The 23204-nt window shown below is 41.8% G+C and overlaps 1 protein-coding gene across 14 annotated transcripts in view; it reads right to left on the bottom strand.

Moving 5' to 3' along the window:
* The window catches only part of PTK2 (protein tyrosine kinase 2), a 193840-nt gene that overhangs the window by 126143 nt on the left and 44493 nt on the right, over window positions 1–23204 (bottom strand). For 8 of the 14 annotated variants that reach the window (XM_048940406.1, XM_048940408.1, XM_048940412.1 and 5 more), the window contains one exon: window positions 2–73. The exons of 3 other annotated variants lie outside the window; for them this stretch is intronic. Coding sequence is in view for 3 of the 11 variants with exons in the window: in XM_048940397.1 (XP_048796354.1) it covers window positions 12408–12513 (106 nt within the window). In the remaining 8 variants the exon portion in view is untranslated. Of the gene's footprint in view, window position 1; window positions 74–12407; window positions 12680–23204 lie in introns of those variants that run through there. 3 more of the 14 variants (XM_048940397.1, XM_048940402.1, XM_048940403.1) reach the window with 3 other exon arrangements.

Here is a 23204-nt window from a genome sequence, read left to right as displayed (position 1 = left end):
CCTCCTGGTGCCTGAGCTACCTCCTCACACAGGGGTCTTGCTGACCTACGCAGTCCCCACAGACATCTTCTTCCTACCAAAGACGAATGGTTCTTTAGCTCATCAGAGCAACACCTCTGCTCCCCACCCTTCATTTTAAATGGAAGAGAATGGAAATTACAAAGGATTTTCATGCTCCATCTTAAGTGTAGATAATAGAGTTATTAAGTTCAGCAAAGCTGTAATTGTCAAGTGTTTTGTTTCTGGAACAGATGTAAAACAGACTAAGCATAAGACCTTTGATATATTAATGATAAGCAATTAATGTAAGATTACTCTCTCATTTCCTGAGTGAAGAGCAAGAGAAGCAGTTTTTCTCCTATTTTCTGGGTTTGAAATGCTTGTAAACCCAACAACCCGCAATGTTCTTCTGAGCCAATTGCCATTTAAAACCTCAATCTTTCGCAACGTGGAGTTTTGATGGTGTTACAAAACGTCTGCAAAGGAAACCCATCAAGGTACAGAAAGTCAACTTGTGGAATACTGAACACATTCTCTTAAATGCATCACTCTCCTTAGCTCTACAAACTTCCACTGTTAAAAATGGAAGCATCTCCTAGCTTTGCATCAGTGCATGAGCTGAAGGCCTTGAGGGCACAGTCTGAAAAGAAAAAAAAAAATCAGGCTAACTATCCTGTTTCACTCAGAACAATGGCAATTTCCCCTAGAAACACTTAAGAGTGTTTGCTAACACTGCACAGCAGTTTTTCTACTAGGATCAGAATGTATCAGGTGATAAAACTTACTGAAGAAATTCTTAAGTCCAGGAATTTGGATACAGGGGCAAAAATGGATGGAATTCCTGAGTAACAGCATGGACAAATAAGGTTTGTTTGCATCTGATAGAAGGCAGACAAAGATAAGCAACTGTAATTTACACCCAAATCAACAAAACATCTGAGAGTTAACTACCATGGCACCAGCTACAGATATTCAGCAAAAACTCAATTAAAATGCAGCCAGGTTCTTCTGTCCCAGTGCTGTACAGAGAGTGATGGACACCAAAAGGAGGTGAAAAGAAGCAAAGTGAGCAAGCAGCAGAACTGAGACTTCTGCTATGACCTCCCTGCTGCCATCCCTCTATTAACGCAGCCCAGGATACCGACCAGGCTGCAAGTGCACACTGCCAGCTCATGTCATCCTTTTTATATACCAGGAGCTCTCTGTTATCTTCTCAATCTACCAGGACTCTGCCCTGCTCTGCCGGGCTGCTCTTAAGGAGTTCTTCCCGCCAACTCAAACCAGGGAAAATTGCCCTCACCAAACACTTCCCCCACTCTATGTTATTTTTTCAAACAGACAAGAGAAGACTTTTATTTTTATTTTAAATTAATCAAATGAAACTCAAGACACAGATTTCAAAGATGCAGACAACTTGCACCTACACACAAAAAGCCAGGGCTGCTTCAGCTTCTCCATACTTCACATCCGCTACGTGGCAAGTTAAAGGTTAAAACCAACTCAGACCCATCTTGCACGTACTGATTACATTGTTTTAACAGCATCTGAAAGCAGAGAACTTCCAATATTATTTTGAAATAGCTACTTCACTCGCATGCCTGCTTTCAATTTTTCATCTTCCACTACCCACAAAATACTCGATATTAAAAAGTCATTTGAATAACCAGAGTTGATGCTTTTACAGAACAGATAAGTGTCCAGAACAAAAAAAAAAAAACACAAAAAAACAAATATTTTATTCCTCATTTGCCAGGAGACATATATACTTTTTGAGCTTTCTTCTGTGAGATTTTAATTAAGAGAAGCACAATGTGTAGCAGCATGCTATCTCTACCTTGCACATTACCTTGCTGTGTTCTGTCACTGCATCAGGTGTAAGAAGTGGCAGTATAGGATGAGGGGGAATAGTTTTAAACTGAGACAGGGGAGGTTTAGGTTAGATATTAGGAGGAAGTTTTTCACACAGAGGGTGGTGATGCACTGGAACAGGTTGCCCAAGGAGGTTGTGGATGCCCCATCCCTGGAGGCATTCAAGGCCAGGCTGGATGTGGCTCTGGGCAGCCTGGTCTGCTGGTAGGCGACCCTGCACATAGCAGGAGGCTTGAAACCAGATGATCACTGTGGTCCTTTTCAACCCAGGCCATTCTATGATATGATATGATATTTTTGGAGAAGGTTTGTCAGTTCTCATAGGACACATCTCGCAGGAGAGATTTAAATTCTTTGCTTCTGTGCTTTTATGAGAAGTTAATATTAATAGAGATATAACAAATTGCTTTGAAAATATTCCTAAGAATAAGATGCTGTTTTGAAAGAACACTATGAACTTATAAATCAAGTTATTATAACATTTATGTATTCTCCTCTTACACACTAACCAAAACAGCACACAGAGATAGTACAAATAGCATCACCGTGCCTAAAAGGAGTAAAAGCAAAAAGGAAAAAATGCAAAGTAGTAGTAATCAAAGCCAGAAATAATACTACGCAGAAAAACTCAATGCCAAATGACACTGTGCCACTGATGTCAAAGCAAACATATGTCATAACGAACAGAAATCTGCAACCTGAGGCACTTGAGATCCACTCCTGTCCAGCTCAGCCCTTATTTTGCCAAGCAGTGAGCATGCTTGTGCACTCCCAGCAGAACAGCAAGTTTAATGGCTTCCTATGGTCAGGTGGTAAGCACTGGAGCAGACATACCGATGAGAAGGGAGGAAGCCTCCAATGCCTGAGAGGGCTTGGTCCCAGCTCCAGAAATGTGTAAAAAACTGCACAGTCAGTCACAAAGGACACGTTTTATGAGCAAGTTTATTGCCTTACTGTAGGATGGCTGTCCTTGGGAGGAAAAGAAGGGGAACAGCTTACGTGGTATTTATTTTTCCCATTGGAGAAGAAGAATGAGTCTGCGTTTTCAATTCCATCAGAACTGGAGCAATATTAACGTGGGTGCAGACTGGATATGAACAGTGAGGAAAGTGTGAAAAAAAGAAGGAAAAATATTCTCTTCACGATTTTTTATGGCAGTAAGTTACAAAAAGCAATCCAGCTCCTGTTTATATGGCCATTCCAGGGATGAACCATCGAGTACATCACAGACAGACAAATTCAGGTTCCTGACAATTGGCCTGTCCTAGGTCAAGGCATCATCCACAACAACCAAAATGAATGCTTCCAAGCACAACTTATTTCCAAGGAATTGCAGTGCACACAACCTCCCACTAAGTTCCTACCACTGAACAAGAGAACAGCGATTGCTTCAGACATCACAGATCAGTTCTTTTTAAAACAGCATTAAAATTAATGACAGCATACCAACACCTTTCACAAACCCCTAAGCACACAATACAGGCAAGTACACAAGTAAAACTACTGAGTTGAGGTTCAGCATTGTGCCTCAAGTCTGCCTGTTTTTTACATCTCCAACCAGCAGCTTGTGCTGAACTTCACTCAGTTGATAACATCGTAAAGAAAAAAGAGCTGTGAGTACAAGCCTGAGAGCTGCCTTCATTCTGCCCTCTGCCCAAGATGCACAAACCACTGCGACTCAGCAAATGAGGACAGTACTTGAGATACTCAACATCAGCATCCTTAATACCTCAAAATGGTATATTCTGTATTCCTAACTTTGTATCTAAGTCCAATCCTGTCTTACAACCAGCTTCAAAGATGTGTACTATTCATTTGTGAAGAGCTGCAGTTCCAGAACCATCAACAGGATCACCCTGTGGATTTTCTCCCTCATAGAAAGCATTTCACTCCTTTCTGAGATTCTTAAGCCCACAGCCTCCCACTCTGGTTAATTCTGCTTGGTCTTGACCATGATTTTCATATTCAAGATAAAATAACCAAATGGAGATAAACCTAAATTACGCAAACACGAGCGTTGTTTTTCTGTGCTGAATAAACACTCTAAAGTCACACAGTTGAATCACAGATTAATGGAAACTCCTCAAATTCATTTCAAGCAACTCCATAAGCAGCCACCACGTTTAAAAAAAGAATCACAATGGGTTGACAGTGATCAAAACACTATTTTTGCTTTATCTTCAATTAATAAAGTACACAATATCCACAAAAACAATTCCATTCTTCAGTTTTTGGAGCTTATTTATTTATTTAAACTAAAAGTGACCTAAGTATCATAAGCCAATCACTGTGTATTGTTTAAATAGGAGCAGGTACAGACTGTGATCTGCACTGACCAAACTGCTTATATATGACATATGTAACCTAAATGATGTGCAGAAGTGCTTAACTATGGAACTGTGGCTTACCAGGCAGCCACACTCACAGCAAGTACTGCTGCTCCTACTGCAGTGCATTCATTTCCATGAAAGCATGCAGCAAACTTAAAACTTCACAAACATCAGCTTCAAAAAGAAGCAAGGCATGACAGATAGAGCAATATTCCGCTTGAATTTTGACTGATTAACAAATGATACTTAAAACTGTTTAAGATATACTAACTTGGCACTTCAAATATCACATCCAGCATTACAAGCCTATGCAGGCCACATGGTTTTACTAAGAAGTTCACTGCAGCCAAAACTAGAAACAATTTGTTCTGGTTTTTATCTGATATTGAGCCTACTGAATTCCCAAAACGACTAAAAGGAAAAACAAATAATGAGCATTTTCCCACCGAGATACTGATCATGCCTTGTATCCACTTACATACACATATCAGCAACGTGACTGAAGAAACTTAGCAGCAGAAGTATATAAAGTGCCAACCCTTCCTTTCAAGGACAAACCAGGAATGGGGCTGCAGCACTTTCTTCACTTTACTCAAGGTAACTCCAGGCATTGAATTCTCTAAGTACCACAAATGCAAAAAAAAAATAAAAGTCTTAGCGTTAAGAAAACATTTAGGAACACATATGAAAAACCCTACCGTTTGCTAAAACCTACAGCTGATTTACAGAACAGACTTCAGTCTACTAACATGCTAGGATGAATCACAGACTGAGGGAACATCCCAGGTTAGAAGGGAACCACAAGCATCATGCAATCCAACTCCTGGCTCCACAAAAGAACAACACTGTTCCAACCATAAATTTGAGAGCACGGTCCAAACACTCCCTGAACGCCAACAGCTGGGGGCCGTGCCCACTGCCCTGGGCAGGCTGTTCCATGCCCACCACCCTCTGGTGCAGAACCTTTCCCTGACCCCCAGCTGCCCCTGCCCTGACACAGCTCCATGCATTCTTTGGGGTCCTGTCCCCGTGAGGAGCTGCAGCTGCCATCAGGCCGCCCCTCAGCCTGCTCTGAACAAACCAAGGGAGCCCAGCCACTCCTCATCCACTCTGTGCTCCAGACTCTTCTCCATCTTCGTAGCTTTCCTCTGGACTCTCTAATAGTTTTTTTGGTTGTTGTTTTTTTTTTTTTCTTTGAAGGATGTACATCAGGATACAAGCCACTGCTCTCCTTGCCATCCATAGAATAAAAGCAGCACACACGAACAGCTTCACAATGCTGCTGGCTGAAGGACACTCAGTCTGCTGCTATCTGAGCAGTACCTTTATCTTCTAGTAAAGGGCTAGGATGGATATCTACAGCAGATGCCTGCTTCCATTTCAAAGGTAGAGCTATACTTAATCATAGATCAGAGTCCTTTGAAGCCAGCCTTTTAATTCTGCCCATATTATTCCAGTCTGCTGCAATCAAACACCTGAATGGACAAAAAGCTGCCGCTGAGTCGACTGGCAGCACAAGTTGTTGTACGCGAATCAGCCGCTGCGATCAAGTGGAAAAGGCTGCTCTGGTCTAAAGCATCTTTGTTACAACTCTGCTTCAGTTTATCTCAAGCAACCATCATGTCACAGCTGAGACAAAACCTCCTTTGAATGAAATACACTAAGATTTCAGAAATACGATTCCTATTGATATCTCCTAATAACAGCAAGGACAACAGACCGCAGCTGAGCTGCAATCATGATACAGCAGAAGGCCTCTGAGCAGAATGCAAACCCTATTGCTCCTTACCTTCAGAAGCCAGCTGTGAAACTTCAGGAATACATCTAGCTCCCTCCCATCCTCCTGCCTAGAAATAAAGATCTACCTTGACTGCAGACCATCATCCACCCAGCAGCTACTTGTTAAGAACAGCTTTGTTTGCCAAAGTGATCTTTGTAAGTCCTATTAAAGAACAAAACAGCAGTAAAAACCCATGACCAACTATTAGCAGCATAGCATCATTAAGAAGCTATAATCATTAGAAGTTTTAAATATGGATGGCTTCAGCCAAATCCTTATAGTTACAAGAAAGCACGTGATGATCATTAGTCTGATAACACAGTATCACAGGCTATAAGGAACATGGTGATAAAGGTGACTTCTGGAAGCCTGAGAAGCAAAAATCACCCGTTGCTTTCTAGAGAAGTTACCGTTCCAGTATCTCTTCTGATCCTGAAAGGAAACTGCCATATTTTCAAGGGCACATTTGGCTAAAAGGTGAAACAGCAAATGCTGGATGCATATGAGAAGCTACAACTATTCAACTTCCTTTGACAAAATATGAAGTTTAAGTCAAAACTTAGCTTTTAGTCTCCAAATGCCACACTTCAGGTTATCGTGTTTTTCACTTGCTGGCACACCTTTCCACAGCTCTTCGCTATGAGCCGTTCCTCAGAAATGTTTGGTTCCATGCACATAGGATGGAACCAGCAACAGCAAAACCAAATGTCACAAACTTTTCATCCTCTGGTTACTCAAAACGAGGAAACGTATAGCATGGAGAAGCTATTATTTTCCTTAGGAATTGCCTCAATAAAGCAATACCTCAGTAAAGAGGTCTGTATACTTCATGCACAGAATGAGTGCAATTTAAACTAAAGAAGCAAACCAAAGGATTGTGCTCAGTTTTTAAGGATCAGAAATCTCTTCCAGGCAAAACGGAGTCATGGAAAGCAGAGGTGGTGCTGGGGAGAAGGAAGCGATCCCTCTCCTGGCAGCGGAACAAAACTTAGTTATCACATGGAAGAAAAAAAAAGGGAGTTTGTCTACAGATGATTCTCAACACGGTGACTCAGCAGAACTGAATTCTGCCCAGGAAAACTTCCTGACATCTTTGCTCAACTACGTCCAATGTGAAAATCCAACCTCTTCCTGTGAAGAAAGTGTCACATCCCATGCTGGGCATCAGCAGTTAACCCCATGCTCAGCAATCCCCATCCTTCCCCATCAGAAGGAATTGGTCCCAGTACCTTTAACACAGATTCACCAGTAGATAGTGGTGCTGATCTCACTTATTCTGTGAGAGATCTGAGAGATCTTGCTGTGAATGCTGCAATATTTTTAAATTATCATTCCAAAGAAACTACATACTTATTGCTAGCTCACAGAACTTTTTGGATAGCATTCATTTGCACCTACTCTGTTTAAGGCCCACTTCAGCAAATGGAAGGATTTAATAAATAAGCTGATGCTGTTCTTACAAATGCAAAGCAAGTCTGAAAAGCTAATTTTACTGCAACAGTCCTTCCAAGAAAAGCTGTGCATCACATTATATTGTCCTATTGTCCACAGGATTCTTTTTGTTAAAAACACAAAAAAAGGAGAGGACCTGAAGAATTATCACAGAATCACAGAATGGCCTGGGTTGAAAAGGACCACAATGATCATCTGGTTTCAACCCCCTGCTATGTGCAGGGTCACCAACCAGCAGACCAGGCTGCCCAGAGCCACATCCAGCCTGGCCTTCAATGCCTCCAGAGATGGGGCATCCACAGCCTCCTTGGGCAACCTGTTCCAGTGCATCACCACCCCCTGTGTGAAAAACTTCCTCCTAATATCTGACCTAAACCTCCCCTGCCTTAGTTTTTAGTTTTAGATTACTAGCTATGGAAGCTAATTTCTAAACATACCAACAAACTACTGTCAGGCTAAATAGATGAACAAGCGACGGGGTGAACGTACTTGTATGTATGTGTGTATCAATGCTTATATACACGTACTTTTTTTTCCTACTTGATTCGTGATAAAAACCCACATTTAAATACAATAAGAAAGCAATTACGTTCTTATTTGAACTTTCAGCAGAGGAGGAATATTTCAGTGTACCACCCTCTTAAATACCACCTTCCAGACTTTGCTCTTCAGCCTTCATCTGAAGCAACTTCAAAAGGACAGTGAAAACATTCTGTTTTACATAAGTGTCACTTTTTCAAAGACAGCCCAGAATTCAATTCCACACCGGTTCCTTTCCTAAGTGCTACCACTGATAAGATCACACATCTGCATTACACAGGTAACACTAAATGCTCTCCAGGAGCTCAAAGTAATCGCCTTCCTTTCTCTTAAAAGTATCTCAAGGTCCATCTTCTATCCCACTAATAGAAACACATCAGCATTCTCATACCTACACTTCTGTGCCTAAACGTGTGCAAAACATATACCTCTCACACTGTAGAAAGCCAGTCAGTAACAAAAGTTTAGACACATCTATGGTTTGGAAATAAACGGCCAACGTGTCACATCAGCTGATGCAGTCAGCGTACCAAGTTAACAACTGACTGTCAAATGACAGACTGAATTCTTCTTTTCCCAACTGTCTTCTCTCTTAATGCACCACAGCTACTATCTGCCTACATTATATACACTGCTTTTCAAATAAAAGAGAACTCTTTGTTTTAGAGACTAATTACTCTAAATAACTGCCTACTTTCCCAGCACCAGCAACTCTTCTACCATTTCTACTGCTGTGTTCCTTTCCAGCCATTACCAAGCACCTAAAATACCAAGGGTCTGCAAGACTAAAATCATCACTTATTTTCCTGTTAGTAGAACAGTAGAGACTGTAGGGTTGGGAATGAGGGAGAGCAAGCACTGAACTTGTCTCCTATGCATCAAAACCTGGCTTATATTCAACATCACCAGCAGGTCCCCTCTGAACGTTCCCTGAAATCACAAGGTTTACCAGAAAATAACCATTTAACTTGGAGTTGCTCATCGCTTCTAGAAGATTGCAACATTAACAGATTGCAATAAATGGGGTAAAACTCCTTCCTGCTGGATTTAATGAATTTCACAACATTGCTGGCTCTCAAACAAAATCAACATAAGGTTTGGAACAGAACTGCAGTTATCTGAAGACAGCAGCACCTCTCCCAGTCTAAAGGCAGCGTTCAATAACTGCAGTCACTTTGCCCTGACTACTCATGTGTGATGCATTTCACATTACACCAATTTATTGTTTGTAAATTATTTAACAGCTCTTCACTTGGAAGATATTAAAGAAACTTCCTCCTCCTCAGAGTGAGTAACTTACAGACACACAGCAGAGCTATCCAATTACTCTCAGCTGCTCAATTTACATTTATTTGGTACACTAAAAACGGTATGCTTTGCAAAATTTGGGAAGGAAGGCTAGAAGCAAAAGCATCATAACATCATCTACAACTTTTAATATCTGTAAGCTTTGGTGAGATTACTACTGGTGCACACAAAAAAAGTACTGCTAAAATTGAAGGCAATTTTAATCTACTCTACAAGTCAGAAAGAAAACATCCCTTGTAAGAGATTTTCTGTACTTGCCTGGAGGAAATGCAATGACCCAGACACCAATGCAGCGCTCACTGAAGGTCTGACCAAGATTGAACCTATTTATTTCACAAGACGAGAGATTTCGAGTTTCAAATTACTTAGCAAGGGAAGGGTGGTGGGAGGAAAGAAGCAGCCAAAACCATCTTAATCCTATCACTACTGAAGGAAAGCAATACAGACTTACTTCCTGAGAAGAAATGTGCCGGTAAACAAAATCCACACTTTCTCTTCACTTGCCAATGAAAATATTCTCAAGTCTGAAATAGGCAGATCCAAGCTAAGTTATCAAATTCACAAACATTACTTTGCATTGACGCTAGCATAAAGAGGAGGCAAAACCTGGCAGCACAGGCTACACAAATGTTTTACCAAGAAAGCAAGCACTATCTTAGTCCTTGGTGCAGTCCCACAGACAGAGCACACAGAATTAACAGCAATTAGGTCAGCCCACAGTACCACAGAGCTGGAAGATTTTAGGTTTATCCTACAAGAGCGTAAGCATACTATGCGTGAACACAAACTTGCTGAAACATTTCAAAGCATTTTCAAACAATAAAATATTTGCTATGAGATCACACACACAATGCACCAGAAGCTTCATCTGTCACATCTAAAGAGAAAAGGAACCATTTAAGTGACATCTTATATATAAAAAATACATCAAGATCACATTTTTGAGACGCTACAAAACAGTTGTTAAAGTTTTATCAATTTTTGGTGCAGTTAAACTGCAGCTTTAAGAGATTAGCCCAAGGGTTAGAATAACGTTATCCAAACCAAACGTTTCTCTCATTAATATATTACCTTTCTTTGACTGTAGATATCTCACAGCCCTTATCAAAGTAGGCCAGATCCGTTTCATTTCCCTAAGGTTACGCTGGTGAACAGTACACGGGGTATCCATCAACTAAGGAACGGCCACCATTCAGTGACAAATACAACACCAGCCATTTCTCATCTGTCCTATTTCTTTGGAGGATGGTACATCTCTTCTAGAAAATCACCACAACTGGCAGACTTAGAGATGCAGTGCCTTTGTCCTTACGTAACTGCTCGTGTCCCCCTTTTCCCCCCCAGGAGGAATAAGAAGCGATTACACGGTTGTTCTCCATTTCAGGGAGGAGGCGGCTGGGTAAGACATCACCACAGAAGTTATGTCCTGAGAACCCTCCGTAAAGCAACCAGGGAAGAGGGAGGGATTGGTTTTCATTCCTTTCAGTTGTTGCAGTGGGTGGGGGGAAAATCAATACCTTTTATAGTGGCCCGATGCGGCCATCTTCTGCAAACAGCAGCTAGCCCTGCTGTCCTGATCCTCCAGTGCTGGAGCAGGAGGAAGAAAACTGATATCCCCGACACTAAACAGCCTTCCTGAACAACAGATGGCAACAACCCTTCCCCCCCGCCACCTCCCCCTCTTTTAAAGTATTTTATTCACTATTTGTACATTATGGAAGTTACTCTTCCTAAGGAAACTTCATTCTGACTCTCACCGTATCCCAAGGATGTGAATCCCAACTCCATCCGATACTTCCATTACCAATTTACAATGCGTAGGTGCAGGTATTGCTGTTACCCCTTCTGGGTAAATCCTGGCAAACAAGTTTCTATGGAGCTTTGGTTCAGCTATAAAGCCACTCCAGCTACTCTTGCTGCATTACACACACAGAGCTGACTGATTCTGCAGTTTGTTATACATCACCAGAACAGTGGTCAAGCTTGCTTTCTTTCTGTTACTTCTCCTTTATGTGCTACCATGATATGCTGACACGTGGCAAAGAATGGTTAATTTAGCCTGGGCATTTCAGTAACTTGAAGAAAGCACACAGAACAAAGACAGTGCTAAATACTCCTGCATGGATGCTGCAAGTAAGGAGACAGCTAAGAATTAAGAACATTCAGTGTTCTTTCACCAAGACAGCTCATGAGCTGCTATGTCCACCTGCCATACAGCACCACGTCCTCCCTGGCCCAGCCACCTCTGCCCTGAAGTTCTGAAGTCAGTCCCTGCCTGTGATCCAAGAGCACAGTGATGCAACACTCCACAGCCTGCTTCTCTTCCAAAAAAGAAAGCGCATTGAAATTAAAGTGGACGTGAGGAAAGTCAGGCTTGCAACCAACAATACTTAACCTTCTACTGTTGTTCTCTGTGTAAGAAATATTTGATTCTTTGGCCACTAACAAAATTTTAAGTTGAATCCCTGCTCTGCTACTTCATATGAATATTTTCAGCCACAACACCAACACACAACTATTCTCTGGATTATAACAGTGTCAGTATTAGTGTTCTGCAACGCAAGACAATCGTGTGAAAAACTTACATGTTTCCATCCCATTATTATTAAGCCCCAATTTCAAGCCAAGCCCTCTCATTGTAATAAATGCATACTTTGTGGCTAGTTACCGTCTCTTGTTGGGGCTGAAGGGGGGGTTGGTGTGGGTTGCAAGTTCTAAAACCTCGAGCAAAAAGATGTGTGCCTTCCATTGTGAACAGCCACTTAAAAACTTCTTCCAAAAGGTACATGACAGCAGAATCACATTCAGTACTTTAAAGCATTAAAGTAGTGAAGTCTTCAAAAGGGAAACCTGCAGAGCCCAGTGCAATGATTTTTGAAAGCATAGAGAAAAACGTTACATTTTTCCAGATGAAAGAAAATCCAGGTGACTGCTTCCTGTTCTAAGTGCACAGGTGAACATCGAACGGAAGAGGGAAGGGGGATACTCATAGGTGATAAAACATTCAAGAAGGAAAGAGGGATGCTTACAGGCAAAGAATATCGAAGAGGGAAAGGGGAGTGCTCACAGATGATAAAACGTTAAATTAAAGAAAGAAAGGAAGATAAAACAACGCAGATCACGCTTACCTTTAGCCCAGCACATCGGGAATGGGCTGCAGCCGCTCTTCTCCATACAGACAGCACCTGCTGGCTGCGGGGCCTGCCGGCCTGCCCCCCCCGGCAGCAGCAGCATGCACCCGAGCGCGCAGGGCTGCAGCCCGGCTCCGGCGGCTCAGCTCTCAGTGCCGGTGCTGCCGGCGGTCCCCGGGAGCCGCCAATTCGGGCGCGGGGCCGCAGCCGCCCGCGGCCGCCGGGAGAACGGGCGCTGCCTCCATCCTCGGCCAGCCCCGAGCAGGCAGTGCCCTGCCAGTCCCTTCCTTCCTTCGGCGGGGAGGGGAGGAGAGGGGGAGGCGATTAGCGAGCGCCGCATTAATATGCTAATCTCCCCCTTCTGCTCAATGCAGCCGGCAGCCTCCTGTTTACAGAACTGACGGCGGCTTCGCAAATCGACTAAGCCGTAAATCAAGCCTGACCCGGGTCATGTCTGGAGCTGCGCTCGCCGACCGCTTTTTGTTCCGCTGAGGCTCGCAGAAGCCCCCCCGGCGTTTGCTTTGCAGGAACTGCCCCGGGAGGAACAATGGGAGGCGAACAATGAGCGGCTCCGGCGCGTCCCTGCGAGAATCTCCGAGCGCTTCCCGGTCCGGAGACCTTGAGGCAGCCGTTCTGGGCAGCGCCTCACAGCGCACCGACTTCGCAAGGAGCGGACCTGACAGCGTCACCTGCTCTGCTCCACAACCGCGACAAAACGGAGCTGAAAGAAGCTTGGCCGTAGGCGGGTGCGTTGGAAAGAATGCAGCAAAAGCTATTAAAACCTAAAAAGAACTACCCAAAAACGTGAAACATCTCACCCCCGCCCCCTTACCCAAATCTCTCAAACCCGATGCCACTGATGAATCAGCAGCACTCCCCATGTCAGGGTTGCTTTATATACCTCTGCTCGAAAGGCAAAGGTCAGTGCGAGTGTACACAGCCATGCTGCACTAAGTTTGCTCTCAACCCGCAGCACAAAACCTCAAAGCTACTTACAGCGTAAGTACTGAGTGTAAATACTAGACAAGCATATGTTTATAAACATCTCAGCTGCAGGTGGATGTGAAAACAAAGAAAATACCCCTTTTACCCTCAGCAAAACTCAATGATCCCTACAGATCCTTCCAACTCGGACTATTCTATGATTCTGTGAACTGGCTCCACTGAAACACACGTTAAACCCAACAGGAACATGACTCACACAGCTCAGCCTCTCCATACAGCGTGTGTTAATCTTTCCTCCCTCCCAGCCCTCAGCAATAAGGCACAAGGCTTATCCTGGTCTATAACCAAAAGGGAATTAATCCCAAGCTAACAGCCTTCAACTTAACCTACCTGCCTACTTGTAAGCAGCACAAACTAATCTTTAGCACATATTTAATTACTGTTTTTTGTTGTTTTTTTTTTAACCCATAGTGCTGCCACGTCTTCACTCAATACTCTGGCACGGCAGGGCTATAGTGGTGTGTGTCAAAACTCTTAATAAATACAGCTGCTGCTTTTTAAAAGCACTGCTTTCTTCTATATTTAAAAGAGAAAACAGTCACACACAAAAAGAAAAACCCCAGGCCACAAGCAGGCCATCTGATGTTCTGCATCACCGCTCAGACACAAAGCTCTCTCTGGGGCTGAAGACATGCCTGGATGCCCCCCTTTTCTCCCCCCAGGAAAGTTTTCAAAGCCCCAGAGTGCTACACAGACAGCCAAATGCTTCCAAGAACACAGGGTGAGTTATGTTTGTCCCAGCAATATCTGCCACACAACTCATTACAGTGGTGTCTGCGGAAGGCTCACTGAGGACGGCCGCAGCTTCAGCCCGCGGTGCAGGAAAGCTGATTTCCCATATCCAGCTCAGCCACCAGCTTCCTTCATGACCTTGAACACATCAGCCTTGTTTTGCTCCAGCTCAGAAGTGAAAGCTGCAGGCGCTTCCCCTGTTTTCACCAAGTTTGTTTGGTCTGAGCATGAGGGTGCAGAACGTGAAGAAGCCTGCGTTTCTTCAAGACCATAACAACAGCGTCTTACAGAGAATGAGAAAAAAGGGGCTAAAAACGTGAAGGCACTGTCTGCTGCTTGCAGCTCTCCTTACTGATGACAGCAGTTCTCATAAGGACACACTTTCTTATTGTAATATCCCACTGCAAAGTGAAGGTGAACACCACATATGGCAGAGCCTGAGAATCTGTGTATGCTGTTTGTATAAATTCACCAATATTTCACACTAAGAATACAAATGCTCAAAACAAGCACACTGCTTCCTTGATGCTAAGATACCTATATATTTTTCTTTTCTCCTTGTTGGTGCAGAAGTTATCTACACAGACAGTTATCAGTAGTTATCACAGAAGTTATCAGCAACACGGACAGTTTTCAGTATGACACAAGCCTGATGCATGGATTTGGGATCCTGAATTATACTGGAAACCTCAAACCTTCAGGTTGTTGGTTTGTGATTTGCTTTATTTATTTTTTCCTCCTCATTATTTTTGTTTTAATCTGGCTGAAGAGCTGATCCCTTCTCATAGCGAAGCCAACTGCAAAAATAACAAAGCCTCACAGAATGAAAGATTGAAGAGCAAAACAATTTTATTTCCACATCAGTTAGTACCTCTATCCATCAAATACTGATCAAACCGATTGGCAAGTTTAAGCAGTCTTGGGAAGGGAAGAAGGACAGAACTAAACTGACAGCACTTGTGAGATTTACTGCCCTGAGAGTCTCAGAATCACAGAATGGCCTGGGTTGAAAAGGACCGCTATGATCATCTGGTTTCTACCTCCTGCTCTGTGCAGGGTCACCAACCACCAGACCAGGCTGCCCAGAGCCACATCCAGCCTGGCCTTGAATGCCTCCAGGGATGGGGCACCCACAACTTCCTTGGGCAACCTGTTCCAGTGCATCCTCTGTTCACACCCCCTCTGTGTGAAAAGATCCGTCTATGTGATTTAGAAGACAGAAAACAAACATCCCTTCACTGCATTCATTTTGCTGGTCTCTAAATCTACCTGTTTACTATTGTGCTTGCAACCCATTGCTCCTTATTCCCCTCCCCTCCTTGTGCCTTCTCTAGTACAGGGACTTCTCCTGAACCCTCTTTGCCAAAGGCTTAAAAGAGAACATGTATTGAGGTCAATAAAGGAACTCTGAAGACAACAGAGATGCTAAGACATCATTATGCTGGTACCAGAGTTGCTACTTCTTATTTAACTATGAGTATTCTGGCTGATAAAACTGAAAAAGAGATGATATTTCAGAGCATCAAAACCTGAGTTCTCTGACAGAACTTGACTCTTCAATATGGACAAAAACAAGTTGCACATTCTAGATTAAAGGCTTCATTCTTCTCCAGGAAACACGTAACAAGGACTTGGGAAATAACCATTAGAGATCCAATCCAGAAACAACAACAAAAAAAGCACAAACTATCATTAAGACCCATCCACTTGGTTGGTTCCAACTCAGCCAACCAAGAAATTCTGGATTTGGAGAAGTCTTCATTTTGAAGTTCTGGCAGAAGTACAATTACCACACAGAGGACACACTTCACAGCTTCAGCCTGGGGCAGCTGATAGCCTGGAAGAGAAGATGCTGGAGGACTCACATTGTTATGCTAATTGACCAGAGGAAGATGCCAGTAAACCAACAAATTCATTCCAGATTCTAAAATATTTCTGATCTGCCTCTGACATTTTTCTGGCAAAAAAAAAAAAAAAAAAAAAAAAAAAAAAAATCAATCTAGGATTGAATGTTTTGTTATCTTCCACCACTTGGTAAGCTTTATTAACAAAATACATGTAAGGCCATGATTCATGAAAAGAATGGTTTTAAAGTAACACACGTAGACTGGATTTACTATGCTCTGAACATTTTACAGTAGCATTTGGACTATTTGGACTTTTTTGTTTTGAGATACAAATCCTCCTTGGTTTCCACAGATTTTTCTATCCAATATTACTAAATACCTCTTGACCAGCAGCACCTGGCTTTGATTGGAGGCCTGGCTCTCCACAGCCTTGGAACAGCTGACATTGACAGAACCTGGCACCTTTACTTTCAGTCTCAACCTACTGACAGTAGTGGAGTGAGGAAAGCAAACAAACAGAGTTGGTCACTCAGACAGGAAAGGAGAAAAGTACTGCTGAGTCTCCCAACTCTTCCCCCTTCCCAAAGAATCCTCTGATGTTGAGGAACACAAGAGACAACATGCTGTGCCCTGGCCACACTGTTAAGCTAACTGTTAGAAGGACCATTAGGATAGCTGGACAAGGGGAAACGGCTTTAAGTTGAGGGAGGGAAGATTTTGGTTGGATGTCAGGGGGAAGTTCTTCACAGAGTGGTGAGGTGCTGGAACAGGCTGCCCAGAGAGGCTTCCTTCCACTTCCTTCATTTTACTTTTTCAAAATCTTATCGTAAGGAAATATAAACTTAGTATTTTAAATTTTAAAATGGTTTAAAATTACTCCTTTCTTAGGACATTAATTCCAATCTTCTGCCTCTTCAGATCCTAGGCTGCTTCCAAAACAATATACACACCTGCTACTGTTCTCAAGACACCTTTTGAGATGTTCCTTCACAATCCCAGAGCTTCCATACAGCAAGAGTCTGCTCCATCGGGACTTAAGAAAGTAAGAGGTGCAAAGATCCAACCCAACACACCTTGCTCATTCGTTTAAGGCAAAATGAAGTGTGATATTTCTGCCCTGTGATAGGTTCCTCGTGCTTATCCTTTTGCACTCTTTCTCTTCACATTTCTTGAATGAAAAGGAGGCACAGGAGTGAGAGAAAGCTATCCAGATTGGCCACCAGACTGATAACATTTCCTCTATTTATAGAGAGAAGACACTGTTTATGCAGTAACCACAACAGAAAGCATCTTGAGGGGAGGTTCTCAACCCTTTGATGCTGTCTAGAGGAAACCAACTCTGCATGGATTTGTTTTGTTCAGAGGATGGGACCCACAAGTGGATCAGCTGACCTTACAGATGCTCCTTAGAACCCATCTTCATGAACTCGAAGGTAAATGAGAAAAGCCGTACTAGAAATGTGACACTAGAAAGTGTCTTAAGTGTCTGTTCATATCTGAGCTGCCTTTCCTCTGATCTACTTCACAACCAGTTACACAATAGGAAGAAAGCTACGCAGTCACTAAAGGCCCAGTACTTTTCCAGAAATGGCAGTCTGGACATGCTGTCTCTCGTCCTTCCAGCTTCTTTTTCGTATGCTAAATACAGAGCTAGAACAACAACTTAGCAAGAAAAATTGTTCTAAACAGCTGTTTACAAGTTGTGTCTAATTTATGTATCACTGCACCTCAGAAGAAAGCATGTAATTTTCAAAGACTCACGGTGTTACATAAAGCACAAATATAACATTAGCTGTTCCCTCAGATATTCAAGTCGCTAAATGCAATTAAACTGAATATAAACCAACAAGCTGACAAAAAAATGCAACACCATTCAATTTATATTTTAAAAATCTGGTTGAACAATAAGCTTTGTATTTCTTATTGAAGGAAGAGTGGCATAAAGGTTATGGTAAATAGCTATCCAGTGTTAAGGTTTCGGTGTTACAGAATGCTCAAGCCTATACTGACATCCTGCAAGTCTAAGGAAACATATGGTTAAAAAATATTTTTTACATGTCTGTTCAGAGTTTTGTAAATATAAATATTAATGCTGCTCAAACAAGCAAATTCTGTGCCTAACCTCATTTAAAAAGCAAGAAATCAGAAACACAAACACCCCACTCCATCTTCAATAAGCATAATGTGGGTTGAAAACTGGTTCATGAGATACACCAACATACTGAATTTAACTTTTTGTTTAAGACAATCCCCAGTAGAGAGAAAAAAAATTTTACTCTTTCTTACTTCAACCAAACCCCTTTGCAATGTTATACCAAGAAGTGCCCTTCCCTTTACATGAACTTTCTTTTATGTCTCTGCCTCGTGAAAATGGCAATAAACCTTCAAGGACCACTTCCTCAGGTAGTCATTCTCTCCTCTGCTATGGGGATCAAAGGTTGAAAAAAAAGGTTTTGAGTGACACGAGGACAGTGCAAAACCCATCACCTTAAATAGCCTCATTTGCCTGTCTAATTAAACCAGCATCTTGTCAGCCTGTTCTATCAAAGAGGTTTAACTATCAAAGTGCCTGCACACTGGTATGAAAGCGCCCAGAAAACACAAGGACATGCTGCTCAGTTTTAAGAAGGCTTCCGGTGGTAACCTCACCACCCAACAAAACTTGTTTTAGCTAACCAGATGCAACGCTGAAATACTGAGTGCAATTGCATGTAAAGGCACTGATTATTTCTCTTTTTGTGCAGCGCAGCCTTAACTTGAACATCGGGTGTAGTTGTGGGAGCCAAAATGTAAGGACGTAAATACTATTAAATTAATATCCAGTTTCTTGCAATGGTAGACAGAACATTAAAAAACCTGACAGAAACTTGAATGACCTACATTGCCAAATGTCAGAGGAACAACACTATTGGCACGTAACAGCATCTGACAAGGCCAAGAACTCATTTCTTCTGTAGTACTGAGCTGTCAAGAACCACTTCCAAAGAAACCAGAATTAGTCTCCACAACCCCATTTGATGCCTTTCAACCAAGGCACAGCACTCAGGTTCTCTTTTTTATGAGAACAAAGGAATAAGACGAAAATAACTGAATGCATAAACAGAAGGCAACTAAGCCTTGTGTTGCCTTGTTGACACAGGGATTAAAATGTAGTAAACCAGAGTGGTAGAGAAGTTCAAGCATCCTGAGATGAAGGCATAACGAGAATTTTCACATTGCAGACGAAGCCATTCAGCTGCCTTCTTAATAGGTTAAATGACTTCAGTTTAGTCATTTTTGTCTTTGCACAGAAGGACAGACCTCCTTTTCTCCTCCAGCTCTGAAAGAGGCAGATCATTAAACATCGTCAATCATCATCCTCTGAACTTGCACTTAAAATCCTTCCTTAATTAGTTCTGCATTCAAGGATGTCAGTAACTCAAATGCAGACTTCTACGGACTCAACAAGCAGCTGACCTGCTAATGAAAACTTGGAAGTTTAAATGAAGTTTTTAACACTTCTGCAAGATGAGCTGAAATGCAAGCACAATGTGTGTTTACATCCTGGCACATCCAGCCTCTAGAAATTTATTTCAAGAAAGCAGGTAAATCTGTATTCCAAGATAAATGCTATTAATTCTGGAAAGACAGTTCCAATACTTCTCAACATTAAGTCCTCCTGAATAAGTTATTGCTCACTGCTGAGTAGCAAAATACATCAAACAATACTGTAGCAATGAATCTAAAAGGAGACTAAGTAGAAAGTTGAGATTCCTATTTCTTTTTGAAAGGTATAAGGTGAATTAAGACAATCTGGAAGGCAACTTTTGCCACAGTTAATTTCTGGAGAATTTAAGAAGTCTCATATCCATCCCAAGCATAATTCTACCTCTCCAATGGAAGCCTAAGCACTTAACACAAACTTCTTTTAGGAATAAAGCATTGAGGAAAATGTGTTTGCTACAAGAACACACATTTATTGGCTTGGCTTCCTATATGAAAACCTAAGGAACGTGTCAAATAGCTTCTAAAGTTTTTTCATTCTAAACGTACTGATATCCCATTCCCCATAATATAACCCCATCCAGCATGGAAATGTCTTGCAGAAACTATCACAATTATTGTGAAATTGTTTGGTTATTTTTAAAGGATGAAGAATGCAATTAAGAAAAAAAAAAAAAAAAAAAGGGAAGGAAAGGAAGAGATCATAGGCAGAACATCTAGTATTTTTATTACTACTGCCCTCCTTGTGCTGAGCAAAACCAAAAAGAACAGTACCAAACCTGCACAACTAACTATTAGTTAACTTCATAAAGCAGAGAAATGCAGCTTTACACTAAGAATAATCATATAGTCTTATTTGTGATCATTTCACTCCTAACTTATAACAAAGCTTGAGAAAAGTTCAGCCATGTAATGCTTTTCCTCCTGCCCACAATGTTCTACTTCAAACAAGCTGATGTGTATTTTGGAAGACAATCCCAGGCCGCTCCCAACTCAGGTCTTGCAGAATAAAAAACACTCTAACAACTAATATTTTATATATAAACTCAACACTCAAGTTCCAACTTGATTTCCAGAATCCTTTTTTCAGTAATACTGCCATCCTCACCCTTCCTTGACTTTGCATTTGCTGCTACCATCACCTTACTACTAACATTCTTAACAGTGTATCAAGCATCCTCAATGTTCTCTTCCAAGCAGACCTCAGGTGCCACTGAAACACACTGATAGTTGTGCTCAATTCCACATAGTAACACCCTGAAAGTTTTACCAAGGCTGATAAAGTCACCGCTCAGTCATTCAGGTTGCTTCAGCAGTAGAATGCTACAATTTGGGATGTGAATGTAACTGGACAGGAGAACAACAGGTGAGCAGTTTAAGAAAGGTCTGTCCAGTGTTTAATTTCTGCTAGTTGAAAGAACTGCAAATTGAAAGAACTACAGAAATCAGCAGAAACTGTACTTTCTATGGAGTAGTCTTATAAAGGGCTACATGCAGCACGGGCAATAAGCAGGACACTGCTCATGTACCACAATTACTAATTTTTGTTTGTTTCTTAGCTTTCAGAATTTCTTGTTTCTCTTACTGCATTTAAATCCAGAAAAAGATAATTTCAGTGACTGCAACCAAAGGTTTTGAGTCGCAAAGAAGCATCAGTCTCTCATTCATGATATCCTAATGCCCGAATGACTCGCTGTCCTGCTTTGCTCTTAGTTTTTTCCTCCTGTAAGACAGGATCCTAAAATCTCTTAAATTCCCATCTCCTTAACAAATACCTTTAAAAGGCTCCCTAAAAAAGAGCAGCTGCACAGGCAGGCATTTCTTAAAGCCAGTCCAGCTGTACTTGGTCAGGCTTAGCAAAGGTCCCCACTGCAGTCAGTGCACCAGCTCCATTTCTCTTCCACAAGAGAGAGGGAACCTTCCCTTCTGAGAAGTGCAGCAGCATTTGTTATACAGCTGCTCCCCAAGGCCAAAAATCAGTCTCTCCTGTAGCAATGTGAAAAATGTCACATTTCTGTAAGCTTGGTGCAGTCCAGACAAAATTCTAGTTTAGATCCAAATTAAGGATGCCACTTGAATTGCCCTTATGAGCATGCCTTTGTATATCACATACCTTGACTCCTGGAATTTTTCCACTTCTAGATGAGTCCATAGAAGCACACAAGAACAATCCTAACTGTGTGTCCCCAAAACCTTGGGAGCTAGACAGGAAGCAACACAGAAATGTGCTGAGCTGCTGCTGGTTTGTTTCGCTGTTTGTTTTTTTGAAGTGATCAGACAGTTAAGCCATCTTGTTAACGTCTACAGGAACATCAGCACAGGAGTTGAAGGACTTCCCATTTTCACGCCATCAACTCCTATCCCCTACTTTTTCACGCAGCCATGTCATTGTGCCATAAATCAAGTTATAAATGTATCACATCACTTTTCGAGCATAAGAACACACAAAACCAATTGCTGGGAGTGCCACATAACTATCAGTTCTCCAGACTTCGATCCCAGAAGTTCAATACTCTATACTGAAATTTCTTCTCTATGCTGGAATCTTTTATCTTCCAACTCATCTTTTTCTTCTGTCTCTCCCTACGCATATACACACAATGAGCAAAGGGCAAATTTCTCAACTGGAGACTATTCTGCAGTTCTAAGTGATCAAAAGTAAGACACAAGAATATCACTGGAGCAAAGGAATAGCTGTGGCCTTCCAATGAAAGAGACTGCTCTTCAGTCTAAGTTCTCTTGATTCCTTACAGCTTGATAATTACAGTAGTATTTAGAGTAGATACACAGAACACCTGATAAAGCATTTTCCTTTCTTCCTTTTTATTATTACTGTCAAGTTCACACACGATTCATTATTAGGTCTGGAATCACAGAGGTCTTCTCATTAGTTTAAAGTCCCTAAGCATATTTCTGAAACAGTTATCTCAAGTGCCATAGGTATCTATTTAAAGGACACAATTACGTTGCAATAATTATTTTTCCCACACCAGGCTGCAAATGTCAGGCTGAGAATAGATAACACAGTGCAAGACAGGACCCAAACAGAACCTTCAAGCACAGTCTGGCAGCCATGCACAGGTGGAAGAGAGAAGAAAGAGCTACTTAAACTGCATATTTATGCTGCTAGTACTACAGATACCAAAGTTTAAGAATACTTTCTGTAAGCACGTAAATAATATTTCACTCAAAACCTCTGTATCTGCACCTAGAATTTATTACCACTCAGTAAAACTCTGCAGTGCTCAGAGGCATCTAAGTTACATTTACAGAACACACCACATCAGCACTGCACATCCTCTTGTTTTTAAAAACAGATTCACAGATGGGTCACTGCAGATATCTTCCCTTACACCCCTCACACTGTTACAAGAAAAGGAGGTTCTCTCTGCTGCAAAATAATTAAGCTTATGTAGTCCTGTATTTTCTGAGTCATAACAAATCCAGTTATGCTCTAACCCAATTTCAAAATGAACAAACCAGACTGTGGTAGCATTTCAAGCTGGTTTAAATGGCACAGTTGCCTTTAAACACTATCAAATTAATACTCACCATTATGCTGATGAAGTGTCTTCAGCATGGAACAATAAACCCATGAACTTAGCTATGATAATTACTTGTAAGTCTGCCTCTAGCTTGCTGACACTGCAGGCATTTATCCTTTTGTCCGCACTGATACTGATGAGAAAAGCAACGGCTTGAGGAACAATAGATGGATCTTGGAGGT

The sequence above is a fragment of the Lagopus muta genome, chromosome 3, assembly GCF_023343835.1.
Source record: "Lagopus muta isolate bLagMut1 chromosome 3, bLagMut1 primary, whole genome shotgun sequence".
In the NCBI taxonomy this organism is placed as follows: Eukaryota; Metazoa; Chordata; class Aves; order Galliformes; family Phasianidae; genus Lagopus; species Lagopus muta.
Note: the sequence above shows the minus strand (reverse complement) of the source record. Positions and strands in the feature narration are given on the sequence as shown.